Below are 20402 nucleotides of genomic sequence, written 5' to 3'. Positions count from 1 at the left end.
CAGTAAATACAGAAAACGAATATGGGAAAGAATACAACATGAAATTAATGTTATGAGAGGTAATGCACAATTATTGGATAATTTCTAATTTTCGAAGAACTAATGTTTGCGTTTAAGAACAAGAAAGTAACTTTGAGCATTTACTGTAATATTATTTTAATGTGATTACAAATATCAGTTTATTTAAAATGTTAATGTTGACTTTCTTACATTATTAGTTGATATTGTTTATTTAAAATATTAGTGTTGATTTTTATTTTATTGATTGATAATACTAATACCAAAAATGTGTAGTTATTTTTTTTAATGTGACGTTTTTTCATTATTATTCCCTGCTTTGAGGCTGCAGTTATAAATTATTTTTTATAAATCGGAATTTTTGCCTATATTTAATGTATAAAAAATGCGAATTTTACTCGAAATCCATAAACGATATCGAAATTTTGTAAGAGCAAAAAAATCTTCTAAAATAGTGCTTATTTTTAAAAATATAAATTCTGTCGTCATTGGCATACACACAAAACAGTTACGGGATAGCCAGTGGCGCACAGGCACTAGAAATAGAACATCCTGTATATGTATTCTCTCCAAATTCTATATTTACCTTGTCCTTATATAAAAAATAAGTGTACCAAATTTGAAGTTTCTAAGAAAAATAGTTTTCAAATTATTTGAAAAAAATAGGTTATCTATTCTATATTTAGAAGGCTATATCTCAGTAGGCGTGCACTTTTGTATATAGGTATGTTAGGCTGAATAGTCTTATTTTCATCCAAGGAACCTGTGGTCAAGCGTTGTCCATCCTTTTCAGGGACACCCTGTAGAATAGACAACGTGATTGTTGTTTGGCTGATTAGTTGTTCAGAGGAGGCGTGGGTTTTTCTAACAGAAAGTAAGAGAGCAATAACAAATAATTGTATAAAATTTTGGGTACCAAGTGGTTTCTCTCACTCTAATAAAAAATAAATAACTGGGAGATCTACAGGGTGGTCCGAATTTTATGCAGGAAACTTCGAGGGCAGATAGATCTCTTTAAAATAATATGTGTTTGTCTTATAAACATAGGTCTGGAAGGGCCTTGTTTTAGAGATACAGGGTGTTGAAGTTGTTAAAAAAATAGATTTTTTGCTTATATCTCCAGAATCTATTAACCGATTTCAATAAAATTTAGTACAGATAATGTATGATAGTAGGCCTTGTATTTCCTAAAATATGAGCTTTAAAGGTTCAACCAGTGGTGTTACAACTGGACAGGGGTCACCCCTTTTTTACAAAAAAACCTACGCCACTGCATTTTTTACATGTCATTGTAACTGATTTATATTTTAATGCACAAAATACGTAAAGAGGTGACTAATTTTTTCCCTAAGATACGCCGTTCTCAAGGTATTCATACCAATACAATCTCCTTGTGGCAGACACTTCTAATAATAATATTACAAGAATATTTGTTGATGTTTAAAAGTAAGTGCAATTTGTAAGCACATCAACAAAATTATTTACACTCCTTTCTACACCACCTGTGAGGTAGTGTGCGATATAAACAAAAAATCTATTTTTTTTAAAACCTTAACATCCTGTATCTCTAAAACGGAGCCGTTCCAGACCTATGTTTATAAGGCAAACACATATTATTTTAAAGAGATCTATCTACCCTCGAAGTTTCCTGCATAAAATTCGGACCACTCTGTATAACGAAAAGACCATTAAAATATTCAGTGGCGTCGGAATTTTTGGGGTCTCTCCAGTTCATTTCGTCCCCCGATCAGATATTTTATAAACCAGTTTAGTAAATTTTGGTCGTTATATAAATTATTAGCCTAAGTTTTATCTACCTGTATCAAACATCTTCAGATATATTTCAACACTATGTATCTCAAAAACACTTGGTTCATTAAGGACTTTTAGTTTAAAATAATCTTAGGACAACCTTTTGAAAGCACAATGTAATAATAGAACTTTTATTTAATTTTATATGTAAGTAAGATATATTAAAGCTCATGCTAACAACTAAATGCTCAATTGCCATAACAAAAAGTGTAGAATTTAGTTAGGGAAAAGTTTAAATGCCTGTGAATTTTTAACATCCTGTACACAGTTCTTAGGATAGCAAACAGATCGGAATGAACAAATTGGCACCGGTTAATAACGTGTAAAAAGACAACGTAAACGAAACACCTGGTAGACGTACACGCCACTGTCAAAGTTCACAATTTTTTTCCACAAAACAATACAGGTGCGGCTTAAGAATATTTATGGTATATAAATTGAGCAAACTCTATTTTGTTATTAATAATATTAAACTGATTCCTTAAATAAAAAATTTGGTACTTCGACTAAGACTTTCAAAGCAAAAAACAACCTTTTCAATTGCCATAAAAACGACACAAGAAAAATTTCAGAAAAACTTACGACTCTTACGAGTCGTATTGTTAACATGATTAGGAATAAAATACACTACTGAAATTAATTCTACGATAATATCCGTCATTTGAATTTGTTTCATTTAATTAGTTAAATGTGATATTTTTCAAAAATTACACCGAGGGAAAAAGCTTGTTTGAAACTAGCAGGAAGTTTTTGTTTTTTGAAAATGTCAAATATTTATTGTTATATAATTAATTTCCAAAATTTTATTACAAAGAGTCACATTTTGATACAGTTGGAAAAATTGATTTTATCATTTTCAAAATATATTTTTTCCATAGTTAAATAATTATTTACATATAAAACATTTATGTTAGGGCCTGTCCAAGAGTTACACATACAAATATATGGATTAAAGTTAAAAATTAAATATTTAATATAAACGTGTAAAAGTGATTGAAATGAGTAATGTAATTCCAATCACTTCTAATAAATAAATCAGCATCAGCCATTACTTTGCATGTATATTGCGAGGTAAGAATGTGCGTTATTATACAAAATCTCCAACTTGATGCACAAAAGTTCGATTAATAAAGGAATATTAATGTAACTGCGTGTATAGAATACCATAAAATACAATCTTTATCACTTTTTTTAACTTCTTTATGCTTAATTCTAAAAAAATAATTAGCCTTGTAATAAATTTAAGATTCGATAAAACTCATATCAATTCAGTTGGTATCTGGAATTGGATCGTGTCTGAGTGTTTTTTGCGTACCACTATTTCCTTTTCTTGAGGTATTTTCCAGCGAGTGCGCGAAAATTGCATTCGAAGGTGTCGTGAGTGCATCGAAATTGGTGGTGGACATTTTGAGCATATGTTGTAGTTTGTTTTGTACTTGTGCGTTTAAAAATTACTGAATTTTGCTATTTAGTAAGTACCTAAATTATTTTTACTACGTATGATTATTTGGACGACGTGAATGTTTGGCTACTTTAATTACATATTTTTCAAATTCATAATTTGATTAAAAGTTAAGTTCCTGTTTTAAGAAATTCATAATTACTAAAATTGGAGCTAAAATTTAAGCATAACACTACCTTCGTACTACAAAATCGATACATTTGATTTTATTTATATAAAAACTGGAAAACGATTGTCTTGAAATTTAGTAAATGTTTCACAATAATATTTAATTACATTTTTTCCGTAGGACAAGTCTGCCGCGTGCACACGTGATATACATCAGATGTGTAGCGTTAGGTTAAGCGCTGTTGCCACGTTGTGATGAAAATATTAATACTCGCTGTATTTTGAAAACTGTTAATGTTACGCACTTGTAATATACAAATTTTTTGTTTATTTATGATTACTCTATCTCATGCTGAAGTAGTGGCAGTCACATTTATTACACACTGTAGATACCTAGTTTATTATTCCTATGACATTTGCAAGGCCTCACTGAGATTGCTCTGTACTCTCACAATTTAATTGCCGAATTAACGGCGGAGTCTTAATTAGGATTGAAAGTATTGGCGCCAGGTAATAAAAATTCGTTTATCGAGTTCAAGATATCTTTTTAATTTAAAATTGTTCTACAGATAGTAGTTTTATAACCACTATTGAGTTGGAGCTGTATATTACGTCTCATACGGCCCATATTAACTAATTAATTTAAAGACAATTTTATAAATTAATAACAATTAATGACAAAAGTATATATTGTTTAATTATGCGGAAATCTCTCTCAACGATATGATTTTCAGTTAACCAACATTCCATAAAATATATTAAAAATAATAGGATGAACACAAAACAATATTTCAATTTATAATTGATACATACTTCACTTATTGTTGACATTTTTCTTGTGTTTCCAAGTTTAATATTTATGAGACTTATTACAACAGGAGTTAGGTGTTTACCAGTGGCGGTTGTTGCGGGGCCTCTGGGCCGCCGCCCCCCCCCCCCTAGAAATTTTCACAGCAAAAAAATTTAATAATTAATGATTAAATAGACTAGCCTTATGAAACATATTAAAATGGAAATTTAACTCTACTTGTAAAATTCGTTTGCAAAACTCCTCGTAGCTCGTCTCTACATCTATAAAGTGTTTACAGTGGTGGTTATGGTTACCGCCGCGTGCGTTAGTGAATGAGTGGGAGTAGCGCATATTTACTATGCAATTTAGACTCTGTTTAGTCCAAACATAACCAAATAATAGTTATTCACCGCTTTTTTTCTTAATAAACGTAATTTGTTCAAGTGTGATGTAAAATTTTGTTACTTACATATTGTTTCTTATTAAAAAATTGTAAAAGTTTAAATTGATTGTAGCACTTGAAAAAATCTATGGTGCTAGAAATACCAAACTTTAATGAAAAAATTGAAAAGTTTACTTCGAACAAAAGCAGAATGAACTTTCAGTATAAAGAATAACGTTGAGTACATTTTACCTATATTTCTATAGTATCCAAATTAAAATTACCGACTTATATTTGATTTTTTTTTCATTACATTGTAGGTACCTAAATTTTCCCCCCTCCCTGGTCTGGAAGACAAGAGCTGCCACTTTTGTTCTTTGTCAATCATCCATCGTAAACTATGACTGTCGCCAACCACATGCAAAGGCAACAGTAGCAATCAACAAACAGTAGTAATAGCACTGAATAGAAAAGTACGACTAATCACAGACATGATCGAAAATACGATGTTTTATAGCGCCCAATTTGAAATATGTTACTACCCATCTTAAAAATACCATGTTACACTTTGGTTACATTAAAAAATTGACAAACACCTATTACTGGTGAGTGTGTATGGCAAATTATAAAAAAATTACGTATCTGATCTTGCTGAAGTTTTCTGTGCTTCGCTTCTAATAAACAAATGAAAACAACTTTGTTGAAATTTTATGAAAGTTTCTTGTTTAGTGGACATATTCTCAGAAAGTACATGTCTATATAAAGCAATTCCATATCACATAGGAATAATTGTGGAGCCCGATTGGTTTCCTCAAAGTCGTAAAGCGTCGGTGGGTGTCCCACACAAAATTAACACAAATACCGACTTGGTAACTTAGGCGGCCGTGATTTTACCGCCCTGGGCAACTGCCAGCCTCGCCGTCCCCTTCGAGCCGGCCCTGGGCTGTCGGCTAATAGTCGGACCCGACCAGAAAGGGTTCCGATGAATTCGAGGTTCCCAACCAATTTACTCCACCCTATTTTTAGATGATTGCCGATACCGACGGACGCCCCTCGAAAGTTCACCGTGGCCCGCAGAAAGTCGGCGTGGGACCCGAATCCGTGTCGAACCGTCCTCCGCTGGAAATTATCATTATCGAAATAAGAATAAGTACACGCTAATTTTATGGGAAAATAACAGACGTTTAAATCGTTCCGCGAATAAAGAAACAGCGAGTTGGGTACTTACCGGTAGAAGTATGCGGACGGACCCGTTGGAATATGGAGAAGCCACACCACATGTTCCAACTGTTTCGTAACTGAGAAAATGTCGTTTTTTAGCATTTAAAAGGGGCAAGTACTGAAAATGTGCAGTTAATAGGTGCTGGAGCTGAAGCTTCAGCCTTTCTTAGGAGGTGTAGAAATAAAAATAATAATGAATAATAATTATAAAGTCACTTATTTCCAACCTAGCCAGGAAAAATTAAAGCACACCGAGGAAAATCGACCAATAAGAAAGTTTTGCTGTGATAAACTGTATTAGAACAGCAATTTTTGTTATTAGTGTTAAAATATTATAAACCAAACTTAATCCTCAAAGGTCACACTAGTGCGAATTCGCACCACCGTATTCTTGAGCAGCTGGTATTTCTCATTGTGAGGTAGCAGAGCCGAGTCTGTTATCTGTTATTGTCGGCTAAACCAGAGAGTCTAGAAAGTCTGATCGGTGCGAATTCGCACTAGTGTGACTTTAGTGTGGGCAAAAATGAGGCTGAATTTATATCTGGAAATAAACTTCATTGAATTGCAAATTTACGATTTTTTTCACCTCATTTTACGTGTTGAATAGACTAGAACATTATTAACTGTCATTATTAATAATTTTTGAAAATTTTTTTTATTAATAGTTTAATTGTAACATGTATTTGTCAATATATATGGATAATATTGTTTAAATTAATATTTTTATACAAAACAGTACAAATTAAACATCAATTTACAGAAAAGGAGGCAAAAATCACATCAAAAAATGCCTATATTCGAGATACCGGGAAAAATCGATATCATTTTATCAATATAGACATTGAACTAAAATTTTTTTTTTACTTTTTCCTTAACCATTATTTATAAAAAATACGAATTTTTTAGTCATTTTTCGGAAAATGTTTTTTTCAATCGTACCTATATTTTATTAACAAATAATTTTTTTCTAATTTTACTAATTATAACAAATAAGAAGACATAAACATTCAAAATTGGCAAAATCCCAATTCGCACTAATGTGACCTTTGAGGATTAATAAAGATTATTTTCAAACACGAATTTATTACCTTAAATCACGAGTGTAAAATAAATTTCCAAACGTGTTACACTTTACTGACAAAACTATGAAAATTGTCAAAACAATAAACGATTAAAAATAATCTACCTACCTTTTATTATTACTATTTTTATCGTTTGGACAATATATATGTAGTTCATGAAAAAAAATAAAATACTACTGTACTCAATGACTGTCTCCAAAAATATGGCGAAGTTAGAAGGAGGCTACCACAATTGGTATTTTCATCACTTGAAATTAATTTTTGCTACGTGAATTAATTGATCAATAAATTGTCAATGTAAAACAGCTATAACATATTTTTAGTTTTAAATGACGTGTTTCTCTGTAGTACAGATTACTAACAAGTTACTATTAAAGTTTCCAATATGTTACTTACTAACTTTAATGTCACATTACAACCATCCAGTTGCATAACAGTTAGGTACTGTTATTTGTCACCCTATTGAAAAAATTGAGAAGTAGCCAAGCCTTTCGTGAAGTTACTATACTTACTAATAATAAATACTTTAAGATCATCAGCAAAAAGAGAAATAATGCTAGTTACAAGGCCATGTAGATATTAATATAACGAATAGAACGCAGCCCAAATTTGTGCCTTGTGGTGTTCCAGAATTGATATTATATTCTACAGATCTCGTATTCTCAATAGGTCTTTTGCCTAATAAGATTCAAGAAGATTTAAATGACTACACATAATTCGATTTCTGTAACTTATGTGCCTAGCAATAAAAAAGTGGTCAATTTGATAAAAAAAACATGCTAAATTTTTATAGGTAGCTACATGATTTATTTTTCACAAAATCACACTACTTAATAAAAATAACATGAAACATAGTCTACCATTTACTTTTTTTTATAGTTTTTAAAATTATGCACTATTTAAAAACAGGGACAGTATATTGTTATGTTCCAATATATTGCAATCAAGGTAGTCAAAGTTTTTTATAGAATTACATGTTAAAGGTACTAGATCATATTTTAGCTCAATAACGCTAATGAATAAATATGTAGGTAGGTACTTACTACTTAGGTAGGTACCTATTTTCTGATACTTCACTTCACCGAACGAGAAAATCCTTTAACAACACTAGCTTACCTATATCTATGCATCATTGGCTCTTGGCAATTCTCGGTTACATTATTCAAGTAATTTTTCTTAATATGAAACATTTTTGGCCCGCTATACCTACTTATCTAAAAATCTAAAATGACACTTTGGGCACTAAAACAACAAACTGGCAAACTTATAAAATGTTACTTTACTACTGCGTGTTGTAAGCTGTTGTAAAAAAACTATTCTATCCATCAACGTTCTCTTCTTTTTGTTTTTTTTTGTGTTGGTGTTCATTTGTGCTATTTTCAAAGCCAACGTAATCCAGCATTTAATAATAATAATACATAAAGAGCAGCATTTCCCTCATTTAGAGCAATGTGTCGAACATGGGGATATAGCTCAGTGGTAGAGCATTCGACTGCAGATCGAGAGGTCCCCGGTTCAAACCCGGGTGTCCCCTATTTTTTTTAATTTCAAATTAATATCACATTTTCCATTCAATATAGGTATACAATTATTTAATAATACAGAAAGCTTTAAAGTTTCTTCAAATTACGTTTTCACTTTTTCAAAAGTAATATGTCTGTTTTTCATGTTTATCAGAATGTTTTTACATATTTTTCTCAATTACCTAACTCAAGCAAACACAATTGTGAAATGAGATATGTAGGTGTCTGTGTTACAAATCATAACATTGTTTTGATACATAATTTTTAATAGGTCTTTCGATAACAATACAAGCGGAACTAGTATGTAGAATACTATCTATAGTACTAAATTTAAATCACCCGCTTCCAATCTTAATTTTTATTTGTCAACAACCAAGTCTGCGCGTCAATGGCCAATCAGATATCACCACATAACCTTTTTATTAGAGACGCAAAATGTCAATATTTTGATTAATAATAAATGATATTGCATCAGAAAGAAATGGTAGGGTATTCTAGAACATACACAGCTCGGAACTCTCGGAAGCAGTTCAAAAACAGACGTTCAAGAGAAAGGATTACTGTGCAAACATAATATTCAAATATAAACAGTGATTAGTATAATATTGTTGAAGAAAATTATTTATAAATTTAAAGAGTTGTTTTGATAATTATAATGACGGCTAGTGTGCCAGCGATTTTAAAATTTTTAAGTAACAATCAGGATTATCCAATGAATCAGAATATTAATATGGCCCAGAGGGCAAAGAAAAGACGATTGGATCATTTGTCATGGGAAGAAAAAGTACAAAGGAAGTAAGTACATAAAAATATTATGCAAAGTGCAAAGATTGTCGACGTGGCAGAAAATACAATTGAAATTCAATTATTGATTTCTTATTAATAGTGTCATCACCCTTGTGGTATCGGTTTACATAAATATACCAATAATACATATTATATACAGAAGATATATCAAAGAGGGCAACAAATATAATGTTCTCTAAAACCGTAGTTTTTGCTGAGGCTACTTTTTGCTAAAACCTAAAATACCTAATAAGTTGATAGATCATTTCTAATAAATAAATGAGTCACCGGTCAGTTTCTAATTAAAATTTTTGCAGCAGAAAATGTCTTGTTGCATCATACTACTTGGTGTCATTAGTCATATGGGTCATACCTAATTGTGCAATATGTGTGACAGGAATTTAAATATTTTTCTTGCAGATTTTTAGATAAGCAAGCAAATGTTTTTAATATAAATTAACGTTTTTTCATATACGTTATTTACGATAATTATCTGCATTTTTGCTTTAGTGAAAACTCATCTGTACTAAAGTTAATTTGCATTATTTATATGTGCAGGCTTAACAATTTAGATAATTTATAGAACTTCTTTGATTTCTATTACCCTATTGTTCCCAGAAAATTGAAAAATCGCGTGGCAGCACAGACATCCCGTGACCGCAAGAAAGCCAAAATGGAACAGATGGAACAAGCCCTTCAGCAACTCTTCTCGCAGAACGAGGCTCTTTCCGCAGAATGCGAAAACTTAAAAGTCACCAACCAGAGGTTGACCGAGGAGAACGCAGAGCTGTACAGTCGCCTGCAGGCGCCCTGTGAAAACTGCACCCAAAGCCGGACTGTCGAGTGTGAGGTCCAGAACGGATCGACAGTATCCACCCTTCAACCGCAAGGAAGGACCACACACTCAGCAGCGGCTTTGAACAAGCAGTCGGTAGCAGTCTTGTGGAAGATCATACTGACCTGCCTTCTCTACCGGATCTCCTCGACGAACTCAACACCGATGTCGACATTAATTCGCTGGAGCAACTTACGCAGAGCCTCCTTCAAGATATCGCCAGAGACTTGGAGACAGCTGCTCAGAAAACAGATTGTCAAGTAAGTGTAGGCGATATATTGCACAATATGCATTAAGGGCCCCATATTCTTTAAATAGTGTTTTCCGCAAAGACAAATAATTTAAAACATTTAATAACTGAATAATCTAAAGCTTATCAAATAATAGGAATGTTATGTCATGCCACCTGAGTATTTTCAAAGACGCCGCAGTAAAACGAATAAACATGTGCAAAAAACGATCAAACCATCAAGGTTTTAGGTACTGAAATCTACGAAAATACTAACTTTTTTATATATAACTCCACATGTAAATATTCTTATAACATTTACTTGCTTAGTCCTACATATAAAATTGTTTACTTTTATTTATAAGTACGTGAAAATAATTCTTAAAATGTGGGGTTAGAATAACAGCAAACGCATGTTTTACAAACGCTTTTTTTTTAGTTATTATTTTATTTGGGTAAATTTAAATGGTAACAATGAATAAACAAAACATCAAGGATTTTATTTTTGTGATTACTTTTGTTCTACACGTTTTACTTTTCAAGATTTCGGTACCTAAAAATGCCTGAAATTTCACCATTTCTCGGCCAGGAATATGGCCACCTTAAACATATGGTGGCCCAAAAGTCCCTAGACAGTTTTAAAAAGCAATAATTTTTGTCTTATGAATTTTTTTGAAAAATTTTGCTTGAAAAATGATTGACAGAATAAATCGACAAAATAAATCGTGAGATCTAGAATCACATACTTTTTCTAAAGATTTACTTAATCGAAAACATTTTTTAAAAGAAAGGTACTAAGTTAAGGACAGGTCGTGTGAAATTTATTGTCCAAAGAAAAATATATTTTTAATTTTTTGAATAACAGTAACACATTTATTGTTAATAATAATATTGAATATTAGCTATTTATACATGTTTATTTACTTTTAAAATTCGAACAGTTAATGAGGAAATATAGTCTTTCCGAAGTCAGTTGAACATGTAAAAAAACGCCTGGCAATAAAATTTAATGACTTTCATAGGCGTTCCTAAAAAAGTTTTCTGCTAAAGGTGAAAATTATAATAATTTGTATATAATGTGTAGAAAATTTCTATTATATGTTCATTTGGCCAACAACATATTTTAATTTATGCCCTCAAACAATTTTATTATATTGATGGTAAATTTCGTTTAGTTCCGTTTCAAAAAGGTCTCCAAAATGCCATGTAATAATATTATTTCTTCCTTTCGTAATTGTAATATCAATGATTAAGAGAAGGTGCCTATAATAAATTAAAATTACCTGAATCACACCAAATTCCGCATTGCTGCACTGCACTGCTGGGCAATTTGTCAACCACTGAGATTTATTGCCCAGTTGCTCAATGCAGCTGTGTTTGTATTTCGTTTTCCTGCGCTCGCAATCTTCAACTGGGTGTATACATTTCCACCACCTGCACGTTTACTTCGACCAGACCTGTATATGGGTATGGCTAAATAAATATGGGAACAAATTTTTCAAATATTGCAATGCCGAGTTACTGCATCAGCGACCGAACCTGGTACATACTGTCAACCTCTTGGTTCTTCAATTGATATCGGAAAGACTATACTTTGGATATATGTATTGCAATTTTTTTCTTTTTCTCCTGCAATGTTAGATGTTCGGATGCATGTTTACTATCGCTTGCTGAAGATGAGGTTGGGGCAGTGTTTCTGTTTCTGTTTTATACCCATTAATATTATTACGAGTGGTTTTAATTTGTTAATGTTTGGGTGGTGGTATGAATTTAATTGTAAGTTTGGTTTAATGGAACATATATTAGAATGCCCCGTCATTTTTATTAGGTTTGTTTTTCGACACCATGTTGTGAAAGATTGCCCACAACTATGGCTGTTTTAAATTGATTCGTCATTATATTTTTCGTAATATCTCATCCAACTTTTTTGCATAATTTCATGTCCATTTAGAAATCTCATTTTATTTTTATTGATTTTGTTTGCACAAGCTATTTACTGTTTTAATTATTTTCCCATCTCCTTGAACTGTTTTGGAAAAAACTGGGTTGTACTCAATTCTACTTAGAATAAGAAATATTAGGACAAAACTATCAGTTTTCTTTACTTGTCTCAATACCTTTATCAAGTATTTTGATGTATCGTAGCGTATAATTTGTTGCCTTTCCACCTCTTCATGTAAGTTCAACTGCAGTAAATTTAATAACAATTTTCCTGCAGACCAGAGTATCCTCATTAAATGAATTTATTCTAGTTTGGTGTTTTTCAGGCTTTGGAAATTTTCTGTTCAATTCATTTTTCATCATGTACATTTCGTGCTTGATGGAAAATGATATCTTAAAAAAGGATCAATTATAAATTCATAGGTCTTGTAATATTTGTTGTAGCTGTTTTGCTATTATAACATTTCATATAGTTGTCACAACGACTTCTTTCCCGTCAGTTTTTTTCATATTACATCTATTTTGGTTCATCTAAGGCATACTTTTTTCATATAAAAAGGACGAGCAAGTTTCATTAGTGTAAAATTTTATCAAAAGTTAAGTAAAGTTTCTTCAGTGCTGATCGGTATTATGATATATATGATAAAATAATCGTAATTTCTTAATTTTTCTTTTCCCTTTAGATTTATAAGTAAATCGATTCATTAGTAGAAAAAAGTTAAACTTATGCACCTTTCGACCGTTGATTTTCAAAATAAAGTTCCACAAGATTGATTTCTTTGTTCCGTGTGTTGCTGTGATAAAACATCCAAAACAACGTTATTAATTTTTAAAATCGTTCAGAAACTTTTGGGCCACGCTGTACAAATGAAGACAGAAAGCTAATATTTACCCATCGTGAAATAAAAAAAGAGATTAGATGGGATTTATTTCAACAAATAATTGTCTCCAGAAATTTTATATTAACGTGCAATCTTTGCTTGAGAAAATATTGTAATTGTATTATCTTATTAACATACTAAGCAATCGGCTGCCTATTTATTTCAACTCAGGTAGTAACAGTAATCTTACATTTATCCAACGTATTAATTGATAATTTTATCAGTTTAGTTTTTGATGTAAATAGAAAAATTTAAAATTTTATTCAAACGTTATTTGTGGTAAAAATGTGAGAAAACCTCCAAAAAAATGTTTTTTTCCATTTTAATCATGATTATGAAGTGTTTAAACTCAAAAAATGTGAACCTTTAATTTTTTTCAAAAGTTTGACTGCTTGAAACAAAGAAACGGTTTGCTAGATCGAGATGAAACTGCACGGGGTTCTTCTGGCTATATCGAACTGTAAAAGTCATGCCTAACATTAGTCATTTCGTGAATATTTCTAATTTAGCCGACAATTTTTTAAAAAACCATAAATTACTCTTTTATTCCAGTTTTTTAAAATTCATGTAAAAGATAAAAAATTTTTTTTCGAAAAGTTGCTTCAACATGTTATAGGAAATTTATTCCAGTTTTCGAAACTGCCCTTCAATTCTCTGTATGACAAAATTGAAGACAAAAGGATCCTTTTCTATTGAAAGTCCGATATTTCAATGAAAAATGGTCGTATTTAAATTAAAGAAAAGGAAATTGAAGCTAAATAAACAAACTATCTGGTCCATGCAATGGCTTAGCTGAAAAAAATTTTTCCAATTCCATGGATTCGGAAGAAAAAGAAAATTTGCAAAATTTTTTTCGCGCTATCTCTTAGAATTTCATGGTAATCGTAGCTCCTAAAAAATTTCGACCGAAAGATCTAAACACTAGTATCTTAGAGCTTCAAAATGCTTTTTTTAATTCCCTATACGACCATTTTTCACCTAAATACAGTTTGTCAAAAATCACGGAAAAATTTCGGAAATTCATTTGACCCTTTGTTAGTGCAGTTAGTGTAGTATTAAACTTTCTAAGCCAACGGAAGATAATTTTACCGTTTTTATAATTTAGATTCTTTATTTGTTTCATTTATTGATTTGTTGTTATAAACTTTTCCGTTTAAATGATTAAAAACATTGAATCCAATTTTCTAGCTTTTTTGGACACAAAGTTAAATTCTACTTACTATTATTTTTTTTTAAATTAAAGTTTGAAAATGTCTCCAAGTTGATGGTATACCGAAAAAGAAGTATTAGACTATAAAATTGACATTTCTTTAAGGAAGTACAAAAGTTGATGTTTTTTCTTACCTTTGATAATGTCACAAATAAATAAATTAGAAAATTACTTTTTTTACTATCTCCTTGTATGGTGTATGTCTGGATATTATTTGCAAAACATTATATAGTGTGCCCCAGAAATAAATCGCAAAATTTTTGCTAATTTGTAGCAAATATATGGAAATAACTAATGTGCGAATATATTATGCTTCAGAAGCGAGTAACAAAAATTTAAAATTTTTGATAGTTACCTACATGTATTTTAAAAACTAGATTTTCAAAATAAATGGATCAAAATTGTTAGTTTTTGGACCAATTCTATAATCAATTGAGCAATGTTTTAAATTTAATGGAGTTTTAAAGCAATGGCATTAACAAAATTTATTCTGTTATTATTGTCGACATTAGTGTGATTGTGTGGTTTTCTTTTTTTTTGCAAATAGTTTTTCACTGGATTTGAATTGCGAACTATTAGAATAGTTTTTGGTGTTCAAATATTTAATTGATAAATTAGCAGCTGCAGAAAGTAACACTTTTATCTATTTCTAGATACCTTGATGCGCTTTATCTAGATACCATGCAAATCTTGTGTACAAGGTGAAAATTGAAAAATATCTGTATGTTTATCAAACATCAAATTTGGCAAGCGAGCTGTAAATTTGTCTGAAATGTATAGATGAAACCCTGCACTGCACCACTCCATTAACAGAATGAAATTTATGTAATTCTGAATCAATAGAATACGTATTTGATGATTGGTGAAATTTCATTCTGTTAAATTAGTGCATGCGATTGTGTTTGGTTACGATTTGCCAAAATTTTAACCTCAAATGGTATAAACTAGGCCAGCAGTCTTCAAACTTTTACGACTTGCGGAACCCCGCCCATACTTTGATTTTTTTGAGGAATCCCACACCTAAAAAAAATTCGAACACATTTTTTACTGATTATTTAATATATTAAGAGTACTTAAATATAATCAAAGACTGGGATGTGTCTGAATATTTTTACATAAGTTAAAATTAGGTGGTATTGTCGTAAGTTGCAATCACATTTCAAATTCTGCATTAAGCGCATTGCGATACTTTGTTTTTGTCGCTACGTATGTGGAAAATGATTTTTCGCACACAGAGGTTATGCAGAACACAGTTTGAATACTGCTGATCTAGACAATCAAAAAATTTTAATCTCGAGTTTTATTTTCATAAAATTTTGGCATAATCTCGCTCGTGAAACGTCTGCTTTGTTCATTTTGCTTCCTCTTTTCTAAACTTTACACTAATTTTTGTAGCAGGTAATTATTACCCAACCTCACTTTATCACTTTTTCAGGAACCAGTCTGTAATAGACAAGAGGGTCCTGGAGAGGTGGTGGGGACGGCATCAACGGAGCTGGAATCCGATGGAGGTGACGTGTTAAACGATAACAGGAAGTCACTGGAGAAAGACATCTCCGAATACCTTCTTTTACATCACAACTACGCCGCTAAACCGCCTACTCAGAACGCTAGAAAACCGAAAACCAACCGGAGGAAACTGAAAGCAATTAGACCAAAAGTAAACACAAACGTATTGGATAGAAATAGATTAGCCGTCGATTTAAATACGCCCGTAATAATAGCCGAGAATGATGTCAGTAGCAGCGACATCCTTTATGGCACTTACAGTGAAGACTCGAACAGCGTGACGATCATCGTCGATGGTAACGGAATTCCTATTAGCGAAGCCGTTACTGAAATCGTCTCAAAAGATAATCAAGATGCTAGTGATGACACGGTCGCTGCTGTTGATAACAATTTCTTGTCTGTTCCAACAATTCTGGGAAACGTTTCTCCCAGATCTACGAGTAGTTCTGATAACGGCTACGAGTCTCTGGATTCTCCGCAGAGTTTATCAGACTTGGATATCTGGGATCAAAGTGTATCAGAATTGTTTCCGTCCTTATTTTAATTGAGAAAATTCCAAAACCGAACTGATTTGTAAATATTTTATAAATTGTTTATTTTAGGTTAAGGCTAATTTATTTTTGTACTTGATATGTAATTAAGTTATGTTTTAATTTATTTAGCAAATATAGTTGTGATGTAAAGAAGTTATCATTTGTTTTTTTTTTGCTAATACGAGTGTGAAGTTCTGAAACATACAGGGTTATTATTTCAGCATGAGAGAGATAAATGAACAAAAAAGTTGTATATTACAGGGGCATAAGATTAACAGTTTTCAAAATACAGCGAGTATTAATATTGGGGAGTTTCATCACAACGTGATGACAGCACTTAACCTAACGCTACACAGCTGATGCACACGCGTGCCTTGTCCTATGGAAAAAATGTAAACAACTATTACTGTAAAACATTTAGTAAATTTGCAGACAATTGTTTTCCAGTAAATAATATCGATTTCAATTTTGTAGTACGAATATAGTGTTGTGCTTAAATTTTAGCTCGAATTTTAGTAATTATGAATCTTAAAACAGGAACTTAACTTTTAATCAAATTATGAATTTGAAAAATATGTATGTAGGTACTTACCAAAAGTAATTTTTAAATGCACAAGTACAAAATAAGCTACAGCATATGCTCAAAATGTCCTCCACCATTTTCGATGCACGTACGACATATTCGAATCAAATTTTCGCGCACTCGCTGGAAAACACCTCCAGAAAAGGAAATAGTGGTACACAAAAAACACTCCGACACGGTCGAATCCAGATACCAACTGAATTGCGTACTGCTGAACAGCTTAGTACATCGTGTTATCCGCCGCGCCGTTGTCACACTGCCCGATATGGATTTAATCGAATTTTAAATTTATTACAGTGCCAATTATTTTTTAGAATTAACTATGCTGCAGGTACGTTAATATTCCTCGATTAATCGAACTTTTGTACATCAAGTTGGAAATTTTTAATAATTCCTTTTTTGGAAATGGTTGAGTTTAGGACCCATGGATTTTTTGTTTATTTTAATGTATTCTATCGTCTGTTAAAATTAAGGCAGTCAAACTTCTAACACCCTGTACATTTAGAACCTAATCAACTAGGAATGCAGAAGAATGAAGAGGTATTTTATTCAAATATACACCTGATGGTTAAATAATGAATAATTAAGGTGGATGGATTACCTTCAGTACAACTCGCAAAATAAAAGTGTAGATCCCTAGATCTGGGCGAGGTCCGGAACATTTTCAAAATTGAAAAAATATTTAAAAAATCTTAAAAAATACCTATTTTATCTGAGTTTTTATATCTTGGAACCTATGCATTTTGGAAGAATACTGAAGAGGAAAAAAGTTTTAGAATTGAATTTTGCACAATTTTGTAAGTTAAAAATGTATAACTTAAAAAAAATATTTTAATTGCTCTGAGGACATTTTAATTTTGGTAAAAAAAAACTTTAAAGTATAATAAAACAACACACTAAATTTCATTAAAATCGGTTCGATAGTTTTCGCCAAATAATTTTTTGAAAAAAATTTTCGAATTTTCAAAATGTTGCATAGCCTCAAATAAAGCATCTAGATACTCGAAAATTTTTTCACATAGAAAAGACTGCTCAACCTTTCAAATGGTTTTTGAAAAATTAAAAAAAATATTTTTATTGCTCTTGAGGGCATTCTAATTTTGGTAAAAAAAAACTTTAGAGTATAAGAAAACAACACACCAAATTTCATTAAAATCGGTTTGATAGTTTTCGCAAAATAATTTTTTGGAAAACATTTTCAAATTTTCTAAATGTTGCATAACCTCAAATACAGCATTTAGATAATTGAAAATTTTTTCACATAGAAAAGACTGCTCAACCTTTCAAATGGTTTTTGAAAATTGAAATCGGTTGATTATGACGGCCACAGCAAATTTTTAAAGTTAACACTCTTTTTTTTATTTTTAAATTATATTACATTTTATCAATTTGCAATTTAGTTTTTTCCAAAAATTATAATTTTACAGTAATATTTTTTCTTAATTTTATCTGTACTTAACAAAAAAATTAATTTCCAAATAATTTTTTTTTTAAATTTGTTTAAACAAAAATTATAACTAAATATATTCATATTCAGTGTTGAAATATATACGTAAACAAATTCTTTCATTGAAAAAATGCAATAGCATAGGGTAAAATATACAGTATATTTAATGCATAAATAATAAACTTTGTTTATAACAAAATATGTGCAAATTAGGCAGTTGGCATTACGATATGCGAATTCCTTGGCTCGCGAGACATCGGATTAAAAAAAAAAGATTGGTCCATTAGAAGTTGAGATAATGCAATTTTTTTCGTATCTTTGTATTTTGAACCTCCGAATTCAGTCTCGGAGCGACAGCGACAGCTTTTCCGCTGATTTATCTATGTTGCCGATAACTTATGGATATGAAATTTTTTTCCAGCTTAGAACTCTGAAAAACGAAGCAACTGGATCAAAGATTATTGCTAAACTGTTTATAAATGCTGATAAACTTTGACGGCTTATATCTCGAGAACCAAACCAAATTTAACTTTTTTTTTTAAAGAAGCGTCTTTCCGAGTACTAAATTATAATTTTTGAAAAAAACTAAATTGCAAATTGATAAATGTAATCTAATTGTTTAAAAATAAAAAAAAGAGTGTTAACTTTAAAAATTTACTGTGGCCGTCCTAATCAACCAATTTCAATTTTTCAAAAACCATTTGAAAGGTTGAGCGGTCTTATCTATATATGAAACATTTTTCAAGTATCTAGATGCTTTATTTGAGTCTCTGCAACATTTTGAAAATTCGAAAATTTTTTTCAAAATTTTTTCCATAAAATTATACAGATTCCCTGCCATTCTAACGCAGATTTCCTATAAAATGGGAGTTAGTTTGGAACTCAAATTACTTTTTGTTATAAAGAAATTTGTAATTTGCAATGTGAAATACACCGTGGCACAAAAAAGTTTTGGCAGTTTAATGCTCGCTTGTGGCGCGCTCTGGAAGATACAACCAAATCATCGATAAATTCGCATTTCTCATTTCAAAAAACCTACAGAGACCAATTTTCACGAAATTAGCCCCAAGTAGTCGAAAGATATTAACCCTTTCACTGCTCCAGACGTACATATTCGCTAAAAATTTATAGGGCTCAAACTGCTCCAGACGGATTAATTCGCATGAATAGTTAAATTGGATCAGGCTGCTCAAACTGTATATATTCGCAACCATGCACATTAGTGACTCGGTTATTGCAATTGGTAAGGCGAATTTTTGCGGGCGAGCTTATACCGATTGTGACAAATATTTTTATGGAAAGAGGTACTGGTAATAATACCAAGATTGTTCATGTTTCTTTCAGTTTCTATTTAGTACATATACTGTATTTTATTCAAAATAAAATCGTAAAATTTATAGTAAATCGTAATTTACGTAATTTAACACAACGTAAAACTATAAGTGGTCTAACTGCTCCAGACGCATATTCGCACGCGATAAACTTTCGCGCACGGCACGGTAGTTACCTTCAGACGTATTGCGCAGCGAAAGGGTTAAAGAAAATGTTATTTATATTTTCAATTTCAATACTCTGGATCTCGAAAACTAAGCGATTATAAGCAACATTGTATATGACTTTTCCCCATTAATTTTCATCGTAGAATCCAGTGGTAAAGTAAAATATATTTAAAATTATTTAGTTGTGGAAATTTTAAGGAGAACAGAAGTGCTGAAATACATTCGGCCAACCGGGTCGAAGACATCTTGCCTTGACTAGCCGGGTCATAGTGGCCTTGCCTAGACTGCATGGGTCATAGTGATCTTGCCTTGAGTAGCTGGGTTATGGATATCTTGCCATGACTGGCTGGGTCATAACGATCTTGTCACATCTTAACGAAGCTGCAAACATGGTTTTCCTATTTCGTGATTTGACCTTCAAAGAACCTTCAGACTTGACTTCTAGGTCATAGTCAAGGTCATAATCATATGATCCTATCAAACTATAAAACTTTCAACAGAAAAGCATCCGAAAATCTTATTCAGAACATTATTTGACCTTAAAATAACGT

General features: G+C 31.4%; 1 protein-coding gene and 1 non-coding gene across 2 annotated transcripts; both read left to right on the top strand.

Moving 5' to 3' along the window:
• Positions 1-8337: 8337 nt before the first annotated feature.
• On the top strand, positions 8338-8409 carry Trnac-gca. The gene has a single exon. It is a non-coding gene; the product is annotated as a tRNA-Cys (tRNA).
• Positions 8410-8867: 458 nt separating this feature from the next.
• On the top strand, positions 8868-16475 carry LOC108904264. Its single transcript, XM_018706744.1, is given in 4 exon segments — positions 8868-9193; positions 9803-10125; positions 10128-10279; positions 15716-16475. Coding segments are annotated over 4 exon segments (1158 nt in total). The 5' UTR covers positions 8868-9128; the 3' UTR covers positions 16334-16475.
• Positions 16476-20402: the final 3927 nt, after the last annotated feature.

Source organism: Anoplophora glabripennis, unplaced genomic scaffold, assembly GCF_000390285.2.
Source record: "Anoplophora glabripennis isolate ALB-LARVAE unplaced genomic scaffold, Agla_2.0 scaffold46, whole genome shotgun sequence".
In the NCBI taxonomy this organism is placed as follows: Eukaryota; Metazoa; Arthropoda; class Insecta; order Coleoptera; family Cerambycidae; genus Anoplophora; species Anoplophora glabripennis.
Note: the sequence above shows the minus strand (reverse complement) of the source record. Positions and strands in the feature narration are given on the sequence as shown.